Source organism: Phaenicophaeus curvirostris, chromosome 19 (genome assembly GCF_032191515.1).
Source record: "Phaenicophaeus curvirostris isolate KB17595 chromosome 19, BPBGC_Pcur_1.0, whole genome shotgun sequence".
Classification (NCBI taxonomy): Eukaryota; Metazoa; Chordata; class Aves; order Cuculiformes; family Cuculidae; genus Phaenicophaeus; species Phaenicophaeus curvirostris.
In genome coordinates this window covers 4,033,833-4,049,335 of record NC_091410.1, presented here as the reverse complement: position 1 = coordinate 4,049,335, position 15,503 = coordinate 4,033,833, and the positions used below count along the sequence as shown (strand labels likewise).

Here is a 15,503-nt window from a genome sequence, read left to right as displayed (position 1 = left end):
GCTGATCAACAGTGGCTAAACGTGAGCCAGCAGTGGCCCAGGTGGCCAAGGAGGCCAACAGCCTCCTGGCTTGGATCAGCCGTGGGGTGGCCAGCAGGAGCAGGGAAGGGATGGTGCCCCTGGACTCAGCACTGGAAGGCCACACCTCAAATCCTGGGTTCAGTTTTGGGTCCCTCACTGTGAGAAAGATCTTGAGCTGCTGGGAAGTGTCCAGAGAAGAGGAACAAGGCTGGTAAAGGGTCTGGAGAACAAATCTCGTGAGAGGTGGCTGAGAGACTTGGGGCAGTTTAGCCTGGAGAAGAGGAGACCAGGCGGAGACCTCATCACTCTCCGCAATTATCTAAAAGGAGGTTGTGGTGAGGTGGGTGTTGGTCTCTTCTCCTGAGTAACAAGTGATAGGACAAGAGGAAACGGCCACAAGTTGTGCCAGGACAGGTTTAGATTGGATATCAGAAGAAAATTCTTTAAGAAAAGAGTGGTGATACCCTGGCAAAGTCTACCCAGGCCAGTGGTGGAGACCCTGACCCTGGAGGTGTTCAAAAACCATGTAGACACGGCACTTCAGGACATAGTTTAGTAGGCACGGTGCGGTTGGGCTGATGGTTAGAATTCAGAGGTCTTTTCCAACCTTAACAATTCTATGATTCTACAAAAGGACTCAGGAAGGCTTCAGCACTGTTGTGGGGCTACGTAGTGAAAATTTTGTTGACTCCCAGAGGTAATAAATGCCTGAGCACTCTCTTCCCAGTGGTGATCCCAGTCTGCAAGCAGCCCCTATCCCACTGCAGCAGCATTCCCCCGAGGCTGTGTCCTGTGTGGTGGGATGGGGTCAGGTCCATGTTGCGCTGTGACTAAGCATCATGATGCCTGCTGCATCAGTACGTGGAAAAAAACCTGCTGAATGCAAAAATATCCCCTCCTCAGCAACTGGGAGCAGAATGGAACTTGTGGAAATACCCTGCCCAGCACATTGGTGCTTAGGTGATGCAATTCAAGCCAAAGCCCCGAGCTGATATCGCTTCTGAGCCTCATCCTCACTGTGGCACTGAGAGCTGGGAGGCTCTGGCCCAGCTGCAGCCTAGGGTGGCTGCTGCCTCGTATGAGGAGCATGAGCAAGCAGCACTGGACTCTATTCATGCTCTTTGGCCTTACTGATTTGAGCCTTCCCACAGGGACATCATGGTTCTCAGATCTGTTCTTCTTCAGGAGCCAGCAGAGGCATCCAAGCATCCCTCTATGATGGGCCCTGGACTCCGACCACACCAGGACACTGCTTCTCCTGCCCAGCAGGTCTGACACTTGCCTGGTGTTCATCACCATGGTGCCACCTCTGCCCAGGTTCAGTGGAGTTACACATGCGGTCTAGTGCCACCAAGATGATTCTGAAAGCCCTTGAGCAAGAACTAACCCAGGAATGACTGTGTGAGAAAGGGATTTGAGCTCTTTTTGGTTACCAGAAAGCTGAATCCAGCAAAAGAAATATGAAGATCTCTAGCTCTGCATTTATCCTGCTAGGCATTTGAGCTCCCATGGAGCTGCAATCAAGGCTTTGATACAGAAGAAAGGGAGGGCAAGACCTTTCCAGCAGCCATGGCAGGTGAGGCAGTTTCCAGTGATGTGAATATAGGAAGCTCATTATCTCCAAAAGACTGTGGTGTGCTGGGAACCAGCTGAGTGCTGGAGCCGGGGGGGATTTATTTATGGCAGGTCTCTCAGTAGCTGTGACTCTGCCCAGCTGCACCCTGGGGATCAGGTCACCACCTGGGCAGGATGAGAACATCTTCAGCCTGATGCCACAGCCCAGGATTAGCCTCACTCCAGCAAAGCAAATCTAGGACACAAAAGGAGGCCCTTTCTTTTCAACTTTTTGCCTCCACCGGCCTCCTGGTGTTGCCACAAGGCTGGCTGTGCTTCCTTGAACCAACAGTCCAGTTGATGCTTTTGGATTTGAGATCATTTGCACCACAAAAGATGAGCTCAGATGGTTTGAGGCTCATGGCACGCCTGGCTGTCCCTGTCAGATGAAGATGCAGAGCTGTGATAGAGCTCTTGCTAAAACCCTGCCAGGAAAGGGGTCCTAGAGGTGTATGTACAGCAAATGCCGCATCACTGAGATCGATGCAGGAGCTCTGATTGCCTGTGCTGGCGCCACATCCCCAGTCCCACAGCCTGAACCAAGGACCAAGTTTCCATCACTCCTGGGGAGGACATTAGGCTGAAGGCTGGTGACATCAAGGAGCTTGCTGTACATACACAAGGTTTCAGATGGCTTTTAGAAAGGGTTCATCTTCTTAAGGCTGAGGAAGTCCAACTGGAGCATGAAAATCAACTCTCTGATCCTTAGCACAGCTCATAGCCAAAATATGAGTCTCAGCATCTACTTCTGGCAAGGATTGGTGTCTGGGTATGTGTAGTTACCCTAGAAGGACTAGCAATCAAGTCTATCTACACCATCAGGGCGTCCTTCCCCCCTGCAGCCCACAGCTCTTCCTCTCCTCAGGCTGAGAACTCTTTTTAGAGGTCAGTCCCAGGGAGAGTTTGGGGGACTGGGATCAATCCAGTGACCAGGCAGGTCCCAAGCCAAGTGAGGGGCTGAGGGGCTGCTCAAGGTGTCCAAATGGGATGTGTCTCGGTGAGCTGGTCCAGGTTCCCTGCATAGTCCATAGAGAGAAGCAGGAGATTCCAGAAGTTCATTCAGCCTTATGGGATCAGATGTGTTATGCCCTGGGAGTAGTCATCCCTCTCATGAAGCTGGATGATGACCCCTAAATGTACTCTTTGCAGACACAATCCAGAACCCAGCTTGAACTGAAACAGGGAGAGATGCACCTGCCTTGGAGCAGACCTGTAAGCCTTCCCTTGTGTCTGGTGGGAATGTATTTTTTGAGCAATTTGGGTGGTAAAAAAGGAGCAGAAAACTATTCCTGAGAAAAATGAATGTCTGCTGCTGCTTTTCTTTGCTTTTGTGGCCAGATGTGTGGGCCCAGGGACCAGCTCTCAAAGCTGGAGAACAGGCAACATCTGAAGGCTGGAAGCAGATCCAATCTTCCACCTCCAGAGATTGCATCCTCCCCACCGCACAGCAAATGAGACCATTTTAACATGGTCTGATGGCTGGTGCTGCCGCAGGGATGTCTGGACACTGAGTCATAGTTTGCTTCTTACTCCTGCTGCATCATCCTTATTTTTTGATTCATGGACCACTCTGTGCATGGAAGAGCGAATTGTCCTCTTTGATCTCTTTTACTTGCTACAAAGATGTGTTTGATAGGAATGGTTAGACTCGATGATCCGGTGGGTCTCTTCCAACCTGGTTATTCTATGATTCTATTCTATGATTCTATGAAAGATTTGCTCAACAAATTAGGTCTTAAAATGGAAACGTCCCTGGATACTTGTGTTGAATTGATCTTCTCCATTTGGGAAGGGTGTTTCCTTCTTCTCTTATCCACCCAAATATCCAGGCTGCTCTTCTCTTGCACTGAGAGCTGGCAGCAATTATTTGCCATGTCCTTGCTTCACTGCTGTGTGCAAGCATCCTTCTTCTAAACAGGCTGGACCCCACCAGCACAGGAACAAGCGGCTGGAGCACCAGGCGTGTCAGGAAGGTGTGGAATAACCCTTTCCAATGAAGACTACTGACCTGTTACGTTAGTGGGCTCACCCATCTATTGCCTTTTTTGCAACCCAGCTAAATGAGAACAGAATAAATTATTGTAAGAAAGGAATTGGACAAGTTACTGACCTGATAGTGGAGCCTGGTGCTCACAGAAACCCATCGGAACAACCAGGGGAGCCAAAGCCAACCTCTCCCACTGACACCAGCAGGGAGAGTGGGCAGCTCTGCTCGGAGCCACACAGCGAAGGGGGATTTCAGGAGGCACTGCACAACTGATGCCATCTGGGGATGGGTAACCCCTATGCTTGTGTGGTTCAGGTCTCACAGAATGAAAAATCCATGCAAAATCAAACACCAGATACCACATCCTGAATCTCTGTGCACTTGCCTTTGGGATTATGAGTTTTTAAGGGGTTCTTTAACTGGAGACTTCTGCTTTATGAAGGTTGAGGAACCTTACATAATCTCACACCTCCAGGAGATTAGGCTCTAGAAATCTCTATATAAACACACAGGGACTGACCAGGAAAACAGGGAAATTTCTGGGAATGACAGCACTGTGCTGGTACGGTTGGTGCTCCCAACTCACCCTCAGCTTCAGAGTATCCCCTGCACTTGGAGGAAGCACCAAGCAGTGACTGCCCTGCAGGAGCCCCAGGGCCAGGGTTGGGGCCCGAGCTGATGCTGGAAGATGAAGATCCCATGGCAAAAGGGTTCACCTCGACCTGAAAGGCAGAGACAGAGGCAGGCAAAGATTTCCGGCGGCTGCACTGCTGTCTGGTGGCAGAGCAGAGCTGCCCCGGGCTTTCCCATTAGCCCATGCTGTCTCTCAGGTGTCTGGAAATGAGTGAATGAATTTCAGGGTGTGCTAGTTTGTGAATAAGTGGAAAGGCTGGTGTTTGGAAACCACTTCTTGGGTCCTTTTCCTGCTGCTTCTCACATTACCCCCCAGACCTAAGCCTCCTCCTCCCCCAAGCCACAAGGTGGGATGCGAGATGCCCTTTGGACCGGGGTGCAGGAACAGATGTTGGGACAAATCCATGTCAGGGAACCCCAGAAGAGGGAAAACATCTGCTCCAAGAGCAGAGCCCAACCTGCCCAAGAGGCACTGAGGTTCTCAGGGGAGATGGGCCTCTCTGACAGCCTTGGCTTTCTGGGGGTTAAGCTGAAATTCTGCTGTGCCAGATGACTCAGAGAAAAGGGAACAGGGGAGAAGAGCGGTGGGCGAAAGGCACCAGGCTGTGACTCAGGCTCCCCCACCTCTTCCCCCTTATTCATGAACACGTTTATCCTGCATTGCCATCAGCGTCCCCTGCATTCACAACATGGGGGAGGCTGGGATGGAAACAAGGCAGAGGAAGGGTACCTTGTGCAGAGAATCCAGACCCTACACCATCCCCAGAAAGTCTGCTTGAGTTATCCCAGGGGAAGAGAACAGGGCAGGACTGGGACTGCACACTTGTTTAGTAAGTGCTCCCTCTCCTGGGCTCAAGCCACACTTTCAGAGAGAAAATTCAAGTGCTTTGGCAAACTTGGAGGGGTATCTTAGGCTGGACAGACTCCTGCAGCAAGACAGGGACCTTTCTGGGCTCCAGACAGTCCCAGTTTGACATTGGCATGGCTCCCCAACTCCAAAAAGCCCTGAGCCCTCAATGAAGATATTGTGTGTGAATGCTCCCAAGCTGTCTGTGCCCATCAAGATACAGCATTGTGCTTTCCCTGGAGAGAAGCTCAACTTCTTGAGGATGGGGAGGCCCTGGCCCAGGCTGCCCAGAGCAGGGGTGGCTGCCCCAACCGTGGAGGTGTCCAAGGCCAGGTTGGCTGGGGCTTGGAGTGACCTGATCCAGTGGGAGGTGTCCCTGCCCATGGTAGGGAGGTGGAATTGGACGGACTTTGAGGCCCCTTCCAACACAAACCATTCTGTGTCCCTTGAGGACCTGAGGACTGGAGAAAAATATTGGGAAGAGGTTTGGCTGTGCAAATTCATGCCAATACAGAGCCCAATGAGATTTAGAGGAATCAACTACCACCAAGGGTATTTTGTATTGTGCTGGGAGCTTCTCAAAGACAGAAGGGAAAGCTCATGTCAGCTTTCCATCAGCTTTCAACTCCAGGGGCTTCAAAAGCAGAGGAGATGTGGAAGAAAATAAATAAATAATCGTTCAAAGAGTAAAAATGTAGGAGATGCACCTAAGGATTGAACAGGAAAGGTTTCTCCTGGGTGGCGATGACTCAGAAGTGGCATTTTCTATATTCTGATAGGGGATGTCAAGACAGAGGTAGTTTATTCATGGCAAGCTGATGCAGTTGCTATGGAGAACATAATAAGAAGAAACTCTTTTTTTAATGCATAGTGTATTGAGGAAGAAAGTGTTTGTCGAAGATAAAACCTTAGTGTGAGGATAAAATTAGCAAATGATGATTAGGAATATTTTTTAAAAAGCTGCCTGCAAGCACTCTCACCTCAGCTGGAAAATGCAGGGACTGATCCCATCCTGCTCAGCTTCAGCAGGTGAGGAGAGGATTGATCCCAGCTCAGGGTTTCCCCTCACCAGGAGCAGGCTCACTGACAAGGTCTGCTGGTTCCTGGCGATGGCCAGGGGAGCACTTGGGTTGGGGTGATTCCTGGCTGGGTTTGCCCATCCCATGGGGACAAGGATGCTTCCAAAGGAGGGAGCTGGTGCAGAGCCTCACAGTGCAGCAGGGCAGGTACTTCAAATTGCGGTGTCTGTGCTAGGCCAGCCAGCAGCCTTTCCACCTGCAGGGGAAAAATGTCGTTTCAAACACACTTGGTCCCTCAGCCAAGCCATTACAGCATTTCCTTTCCCTCCATCCTAAACATTCCTCCTTCAAGCACTGCTTTCCCCTCTTCACAAGGGCTGGGATCATTTTCCCAGCTCAGGTTGTTCCCTTGTCCCCAGGACAGTGGCTGTTTGGTGCTGGTCCCCCCACACTCAACTTTCTGATACAGATGCTGGACCTAAACAGGCAGCTCTTCTGGGCAGAACTGTGGCTGGGCAATGCAAGCACGAAGAACTCCAACAGAGCCTGGGTGCACTGGGGATGACTTGGGTGATATGGGAAAGGATTCATCCTTGGAAACATGAAAAAGCCCTGAGAAACACTGGTAGGGGGAGCCCTGAGTGATGCGCTAGCCCAGCCATGCTGGGGACCAGCATGGAGAGCCAAGAGCACACACAGCATCAACAAGGCTGGCATGGAGGAACTCAGAAAACAACGTCACGTCATGCATCCCCAGTAATGGACCCAGACAGACCCAACCACCCTGTCCAGGCTTCCTCTGGTGTTGTTCCAGGAGAGGCTCAGCTCCATAGGCTACATGGGGAGCCATCATAGTGAATCCATGGGAGCTGCTCTCCAGAGCATCTTCCCGGTGCTCCAGCAGACATCACTGGCACCCAGGTAACAACTGGGCATCTCACACCACTCCTTCAGGACTTCACAGGTCTGTCCTCAGCCAGCTCACTGTCTCACACAGTCCCCAGGAAGGAGATTTTCCTGGGCACAAGAGAGATAGGAGATCCCCAAGCCCCGCTAAGCCCTCTACCTGTTGGGCTCAGCCAAACTTCTGCTGCTCAACAAGAATGAAACTCAGTGGTGACTTCCTCATTCATGAGCTTGCAGGCAGCAGCAGCTTTCCTCAGAATTCAGTGTGGAATGTGAGAAACCACAGGTCTCCACAGGCAAAGGAAAATCCCTGGGATTTTATCATGGGCTGCACTTTCTGTCGTCGCTGCGGAAGGACAGCACCTCCTCAGGAGCAACAAAATCGGGTGAAGCTCAAGGGAGAGGGCAGCCCCTCACTCTTCTACGTGCTCAACCAGCAGGAAGGTGCCTGATGGCATCAGGGGCTCCCTGGAGCCTGTCTGTAATTGTGCGACAAGATGCCATCCAACAGGGAAACCTCAGTCAGATGGAGACATCAGCCAGCACTTGTCCTTGGAAATATCTGTCTCCAATTATTCATAATGCTAATGAGGTGTAATTGCTTGCAGTGCTGATCTAGCGCCCAGTGCCTGCCTCAGACTCTCTAAAACTGTATGGGATTTTGTATTGCAGAGAGCACGGTTCAGGCACGGGAGGACAAGGACACACATGTCCCTGCAGCTCTGCTTGTGTGGAAGAGCAGCCACTGCTGCTTCTCAGACAGACGCTGCCCCAGCTCTCCTTCTACAGCAAGTACTTGAAATTCCTGTGTGCTGACACCTTCCTGGTGGCTCCTCATGAGATTCCCATGCTCTGCAGCTCCTTCAGCCATGGGGATGCAGGACATTTCCAGAGAGGATCTCTGCCTGCCTGCTGGTGAGCCCTCTCACCTCACAGGTAGGCACAAGCCCTGCTCCCAGAACAAGACTTGTCTGTGCCAGGGTCAGGAACTGCTCCAGAAGACCCGGTTTAATCTGCCTGCCCTGCTGGGATGGGAACAGCCCACTGATGGCCTTGAGATGGACAGAAGGGAAGTCACTTTTCACTGATGGCACCAATTTGAGCCTCAGTAACAAAAGCCAGGCTTTCCCTTGGATCTTTTCTCTCTGAACGAAGCCTTTTTCATGTAACAAATAATCCCTTCCTGGGCCGTGCTTCCTCTTGCTGTTCCCAATGCCAGTGGGATCTGGTAGATCCCAGCTCTCCCTCATTTATGATGAGCCAGGGGTGACGTCTGTCTGAAAACGATTCCCCTGGTGCAAGTCAGGGCTGTCCTGGGCTACACCCTTTGCCACCGAGCCCGGGCATTTCAGCTCCAGTGCTCACAGCTCGTGTTTGTTGAGGGAGCCGGGGGCTGCTAGAAGCAAACAGCAGAGGGGACATCTCCTGCGGAAGGAGCAGACCCCAAGGTCACCATTGGCTGTTGGTTTTTCCCCACCTGGCCCACAATTCCCACCTCTGGTTTAGGGCAATGGCCCTGATACTGAATATGCCAGCAAATAAAACTCTCTGAGACTTGTTTTGGGTGCTAGAAAGCAAGCATCCTCTTTCAGGCCTGGGCAACACAAGGGAGTGATCTCCATCAGTCGTGTGCAGTGAGACAAAGGCTGGGGCAGAAGAGATTTCCCACTTACATGCGTAAGTACAAATTTTGCCAGAAATCTTACACATATGCTATTACTTTCCAAGGTCTAATTTTAATGTGATGAAACTTTGCAACAGTCAAAGCACTCGCTAATTTGGAGCTGGCTCCAGATCTGCTTGGCCTTGGCTTTAAGATTGAAGAAAACTCCAAGCAGAGGTGATTCCAGAAGAAGAGACATCTATTCAGCGCACAGCACATTTAGTCTGGAGAAGAGGAGGCTGAGGGGAGACCTCATTGCTCTCTACAACTACCTGAAAGGAGGTTGTGGAGAAGAGGGAGCTGGGCTCTTCTCCCAAGTGACAGGGACAGGACGAGAGGGAATGGCCTCAAGCTCCACCAGGGGAGGTTTAGGCTGGACATCAGAAAAAAAATTTCACAGAAAGGGTTATTGGGCACTGGCAGAGGCTGCCCAGGGAGGGGGTTGAGTCACCTTCCCTGGAGGGGTTTAAGGGATGAGGCGCTGAAGGACGTGTGGTTTAGTGATTGATGGGAACCGTTGCACTTGATGAACCTGGAGGCTTTTCCAACCTGGTGATTCTACGAGTCTGTGAGCAGCCTTCACACAATACCTTAGCATTTTCAAAATAAAAACAATGTCTGAGACACACTGTTTCAAAGAAACACGCTGCCAGAGGGACATTCTGTTTAGCTTTCAAAACCCACACCTACTTACTTCAGCTTAAATCAAAATATTCCACTTTGAAATACCCCAGATACTGTATCAAACCTTGCTCCAATGCCAGGTTTTGGGGCAAAACAGGGAAATAAACACTGATTTTTAAGAATCAGTTAATTTGTAGGGGATGGTAGAGCTCCCCTTGCCCTCACCCCGCCCCGGAGGGAGCCGGGGGGGATGCAGGGATCCCCCATCCCTGGGTCTGGGAGAGGAGCCGGAGCTGCTGCCCCGAGCTCTGCCGCTGCTGGGACACCAAGACCTTCCTAAGGTCTTCGAGACGGGAGCAGAGCAGAGGTTCGGCATGGGAGGAGCCGGGGGAAGTGAGGGGAAGGGACCGGGACCCGCAGGGTTCTGCCCTCAGGCTCGGGGAGGCGACGCCCGAGCATCCTCAACGGCTCTTGGCAACCGAGCATCTTCAACGGCTCTTGGCGACGGGTGGGTCCCGAGCATCCCCGGGGCGACGACAGAGGTCCTGGGGGCTCATTGCGTCCCCCAGGCAGTCCGAGCCCACGGGAGGACCCGGCTCCATCCCTGACGGGTTCTGGAGCGATGGCCGGAGAGGAGGATGAGGACCTGTTGGCCCATTTCCGTGCGCAGTACAGGCAGAACCTCCCGTCTTTGCTCAGGTGAGGCATCTTCACCCAGCTCCATCCCCTCCGTCCCCTTGTCCTGTCTCCGTCCCTCCTTGCCAGCCCTGGTCGCCCCCAAATCCTCCTGCAGCTCCCAGCCCCGCTCCCCATGAGCCCCTCGCTGGGACAGGGGACACCGCGCTGCCAGGTGGGATCTGGGATGGTGTTGGGTCATTCCGTCCCGTCACCCCACCCAGGACACCCCACCGAGGGGTGCCAGGGCACAGCCCCCCAGCGCCTGCCGAGCTGCTGGACCCAGATGTCACCGTGAGGAAAATCCCCCTGGCAGAAAATTCCACCCGACTGAGGAGGACTCCCTGCCCTCATATATTGAGCTCCAGAAGACGAAGAAAGAAGCTCGACAGATGCAAAAGGCTCTGGAGGAGGCAAAAGAGGTGAGAAAGATTGGGGTTGGGAGAGGTATGGTTGGGAGGGCTTATAGTTTTTTGGAGGGCAACAGCAGTCAGGGGACTGGCTGAGGGTGTGGGCAGCCAGGTCATGATCCCTCTGGTGCTGCCAGGATTTCAAGGAGAGGATGGAAGTCATAGCCCACCGGTGGAGGGATGTCCATGGCAAGCAGGCTCAGCTAAAAGCCTACATTGAAGCATCTGAGAATACTTTAAAGGTACATCATCCCTTGGTCAGCTTGACTGCCCTGAGCCATTCCACCACTTCCTCCCCTGGGGACACGGTGTGAGGCCACCACATCTCTCCAAACCTTCTTGGAGCCTGGAGGTGTGAGGAACAGGATTGGTGGGGCATGGAGTTTCGTACCATGCATGTGGAAAGCCCTGGCAGGGTTTGGATGGGGGAGAGTGTTTGTGCTGTACTAGGGTAATCTCCTGAGCATCCCACAGAAGGGTCTCAGCCTGTCCCCACTGTGGACCCTGGGTGTATTCCAGGGACAGATCTCAGTAGATCTGAAAATCAGAGCGCCCTCCCAATGTCTGTCTCCAAGACTGAAGGGTCAGTGCTAGAGGGGTGGTATAGAATCATAGAATCATAGCATGAGCAGGTTGGAAGAGACCCATCGGATCATTGAGTCCAACCATTCCTATCAAACACTAAACCATGTCCCTCAGCACCTCATCCACCCATGCCTTAAACCCCTCCAGGGAAGGGGACTCAACCCCCTCCCTGGGCAGCCTGTATCTCAGAAAGTGAAAATTCCCCCAGAGATGTTCCAGTCCTGGTCTCTCCCTTGTGAAGGCATCTCCTTCAAGCACTGCTGAGTGATGCAGCTCCATCTTCCCTTGCCTTTCTCTCCATCTGTGTGTGTGTGTGTATGCTCATCAGGGAAATGATGGAATGCGAATCCATGCCCTGAAGAAAGCCAGAAAAGAGAGAGAGAAGAAGATGCAAAAGGAGAGTGAGCTTGTGAGAGCTGAGGAGAATCTGGAAGCCCTGAAAAAGCAGCGCCAACAACTCAGCAACAAAATGCAGAAGTTCTCCATCTTCAAGGAATACCTGGAGGACGTTGTGAAGGTCTCACGGGTGAGCCTGGACATGAGAGAGAGACTGAGAGAGAGAAAGAGATCAAGGCTTCAAGGAGGGCCCCACATGGGTGTTAAACCTAGAGGAGATAAGGCAAGTCCAAGGAAATCCTGACACGTAGTCAGAGACCTCAGATGGGCTGGGAAGAGCCTCCCTGAAACCCAGGTGAGCCAAGGGGACCAGAGTTAGGGGAGGAGAGGCAGAAGGGGAGGTGAAGGCTTGAGAGAACCAGAGAAAAACTGCTAGAAGGAGGAAAAGCACTGGGCTGAGGAGAACAGGGACCCCTTTGTGTCACTGTTTTGTGTCACTGTTTTGTGTCACACTGATGGTTTGGGAGGACTGAAAAGCTGCCCAGGAACAGGAATGCAGGCAGCGCTCCGAGAAGCTGTGCCCTCTCTCGAGGATGAGCAGGCACGTCCCCATGCATCCTTCACTCTCCTGCAGTCACAGCTGCCCCCATCCCATGGCAAGGTAACTCAGTGCTGGTGGCTTCAGTTGTGCCTTATGTTTTATCGAGCCCTGCCCATCGGGGGAAGGCACGCAACATCTCCCCTTGCTGGTGGCACTGGCAGCTCTGGGCCTGCTGCACTGGGGTGTCATCACAGGAATGTGGCGATGCTCACAAACCAACGGGGCAAGAGTTTGTCAAGAAGGGGAGATCTCTCGGCTCGGGGAGGGATTGTCCCTGGCCAGGGCAGGGTGCCAAACAGCGCAAGACTTGCAGTTGTGATGAGGGGAGGGCAGAGCGGGGACTAACACCAGGAGCTCTCTGCTGCAGTTTGAGGACATCCAGGAACTCATTGAACACTTCAACACACTGGTGAGGATGTGCAAGGACCAGCTGCAGTCACAACATGAGCAGAAGGAAATGTCTGAGCAGGGCCAGGTGCTCCTCAACCAGCACACGGCAGAGAAAGGAGCCGAGATCCAGCGGCTCAAAAATGAGCTGAAGGACCTCCAGCTACGTTTTGACCAGGCTCAAAAAGATGTCCTGCAATGGGTGAGGAAACGGGGTGCGGTTATTGGCAGATCTCCAAGGCCTGGCTGTGTCAAGGTCAGCTGATGGCTCATCCCTAAGCCATGGAATGATGACAAGGTGCAGTAGTAAGGTCCTTTGTGATTGGAGGACATGCCTATTGGTGTCCTTCCAAGGGCTTGTAGAATGAAGAATGACAGAGCAGGTGACATCAGGGCTCAACACAAAGCCCTCATAAAGCCACCATGATCTTTCACTACTTGCTTAAACTCAGATTCAAGAGAGACCAGGTCACCAGGCTTTGTGGAGGTCTTCCTTGGCACAGGACCCACTCCACCACACGCCCACTGGGTCTGTCCAGCCTCTCACACTCATTTCCATTCACAGCTCCTTGCAGCTTTCCCCCTGCCATGGCACTTCAGTGGGGCACGGCTCATAGTCTTCCCTGTTGATGGCTCAGGGCACAGATTGAAGCTGGTTCTGTTGGTTTTTTATTCTTTGTGTTCATCCTTTGTCCAGCACCTGCCCAGCAGGGCTTTACCCCCTCTCCCCCCTCCTTATCAGTCCCAAAGTGACCAGACTGGTGTTAAACCAGGCTGTGATGAGGCCCATCAAGGTGCATCCAGTGCTTGGTGTGCAGAAATGCCCTCAGCTCTGCTGGATTCTGCTTCCTTTACATCAGCAAGGAGCCTTGCCAAACTCCCTTATTGGATACTCCAGGCACCAGGAGCTGGGTCCCATCAGGCAAAGCTGAGGGGTACTTGGGCTGGGAAGGTGGCAGGGGCTGTGCTGCTCCCAGATATCAGCTGGAGCTGATATGGGGAGAGAAAATTGGGCCTGCAGGGAGGACGTACCAGAGTGAGGACCGCAGGAGCTGGCAGGGAGAGGGGGAGGTTCCTGGGGCAAGGAGCAGCTGTGATGGCTCCTGGCTCTGCTTCCACACACCAAGCTGAACCACCTCCAGCGCTGGGCAAAAACAGGTTTGTCCTAGCAAAACAGATGAATGTGGAAGTTAGGATCTCCAAGCTCCTCTCCTCTCCTCAGGACACTGCCTTGGCTGACATCGAAAACAAAACTACCAAAAAAGACCTGGAGCTGGGGACCATCAAGATGACCATCCTCAACCTCTTCCAGTGCCTGAGCATGCGGCTGAAAGCAGACCTGAAGGTGTCAAAGGATGACAGCCTCAAACAGCTGGACATGGTAGAGCTCAGCCAGAGCCCTTCTCCCTGCCCCTAAAGAGAAGTAGGAATGACCCTCAGCTGACCAAAGGGCAAGGAGAGCCCCGAGAAGTCCATGTGCCCAACAGACACCTTCCTTTTACCCTGGGCTCCGTCTTGGGCAAAGGACATCGGGCAAACCTGTCTCATCCGAGGAGGCAGAGCAGGGTGTAGGGGTGTCCCTGGGGGCCGAGGAGTGGGAGCCAAGGCTGGGGCAGGGGTTGCAGGTCAACCCATGGCCAAGGTTTGGTTCCATTGACCTTTGCCCTCAGCTCCAGCTCAGCCCCCAAAGCCCATTCTGCTGGTCCAGAGCCAGCGAGGCAAATGCCTTCTCCTCCTACTCAGTTTGGTGGGTGATATTTGCCCTCCCCAAGGGCCCACAGGCGCCGCACCGCCTCCTGTCCCCATCCTTGCTCTGATCTCTTGCCTTCTCTCTCCTCACCTCAGATCCGGCGCTTTATCCAAGACTTTACAGAACTCTCTCTGGAGGAGAAACAGAAGGACAGACGGAACCGCCAGTGAGCAGATCTGCCTAGTGAGCAATGAGGGGCAGCCCAGCAGAGACCGCAGACCCCACCGCAGGTTACACCAGTGAAGCTTCAGGCCCTTCCGGCTCCTCTGTCCTGCATGGTTGCTGACACCTTTTATTCTATTAAAAATAACCAACTATTCCAAGATGTCCCTGTAATCCCCTTCGCTTCTTCCTTTGCCTTCAACATTTTCGTCTGAGGGCTGCCCATCTGTGCCCTTGTTTTGTGGTGCAGCACCAGGCCTCCCCAAGGACAGATCTGGGGATGTTGCCTGAGGTCCCGGTCTGTGGTCCAGGTTCAGTGGGACCCTCCACCCCTGGCCGGGCTCCAAGTCCTGATGTGATGGGAGGGAGATGCAGCGGTGGGTGCTGCCCCCTTTCCACCCACCGGGGCGCCCGGGCTGCACCCTCCTGAAGGAGCCGCTGCACACACGGGCAAGATCGACACGTGCTGGTGGGGCAGGGACAGGCCTGATAGAAGAAATCCCACTTAATGGGACCAGCCTGGACCACACAGCCTGGAAGAAGCAGTGACCACGTGTTTCCGAGGAACTGCTGCTGCCATCGATGTGGGGATTCTTTCTTTTTCCTTTCTCTCTCCCCCCCATTACCTTCCTGTTCCTGATCTGGTACTGCGGCGTGTGTTGCAGCAGATCCGAGTGACCGTGGCTGTGTTCAGGGATCGGATTGTGATCTCTATAGATTGGAATCTGTTTCCTGCAACTCTGAGATGTTGCACCCCTGTATCCCAGCTGTGCGCCCGGGTCTTTTGGACCATTGGGCGGAGTCCAATGGGATGAGGTTTAACAAGGCCAAATGCCGGGTCCTGCACTTGGGGCACAACAACCCTGGGCAGCTACAGACTAGGAGAAGTCTGGCTGTAAAGCTGCCTGGAGGAGAGGGACCTGGGGGTGTTGGTTGACAGTGACTGAACATGAGCCAGCAGCGGCCCAGGTGGCCAAGAAGGCCAATGGCATCTTGGCTTGGATCAGAAACGGTGTGGCCAGCAGGTCCAGGGAGGTTCTTCTCCCTCTGGACTCAGCACTGGTGAGACCGCTCCTCGAATCCTGTGTTCAGTTCTGGCCCCTCACCACAAGAAGGATGTTGAGGCTCTGGAGCGAGTCCAGAGAAGAGCAACAAAGCTGTTGAGGGAGCTGGAGAACAGCCTGATTGTTCAGGATTTCATTTCTATTCCACTTAAACCACCCTGCTGTGACACAGCCCAAGACATCTCTCTGCAAAGGTCCTAGGCAGGGAAGAATACCTAT

At 53.1% G+C, this 15,503-nt stretch overlaps 1 protein-coding gene across 1 annotated transcript; it reads left to right on the top strand.

Moving 5' to 3' along the window:
- The first annotated feature begins 9,936 nt into the window (after window positions 1-9,936).
- Window positions 9,937-13,780, top strand: CCDC42 (coiled-coil domain containing 42). The gene is made up of 5 exons (XM_069872589.1): window positions 9,937-10,013; window positions 10,306-10,411; window positions 11,313-11,510; window positions 12,289-12,510; window positions 13,531-13,780. Exons 1-5 carry the CDS (start codon window positions 9,937-9,939, stop codon window positions 13,723-13,725), a joined length of 798 nt encoding a protein of 265 aa, XP_069728690.1. The 3' UTR covers window positions 13,726-13,780.
- The last annotated feature ends 1,723 nt before the right edge of the window (window positions 13,781-15,503 follow it).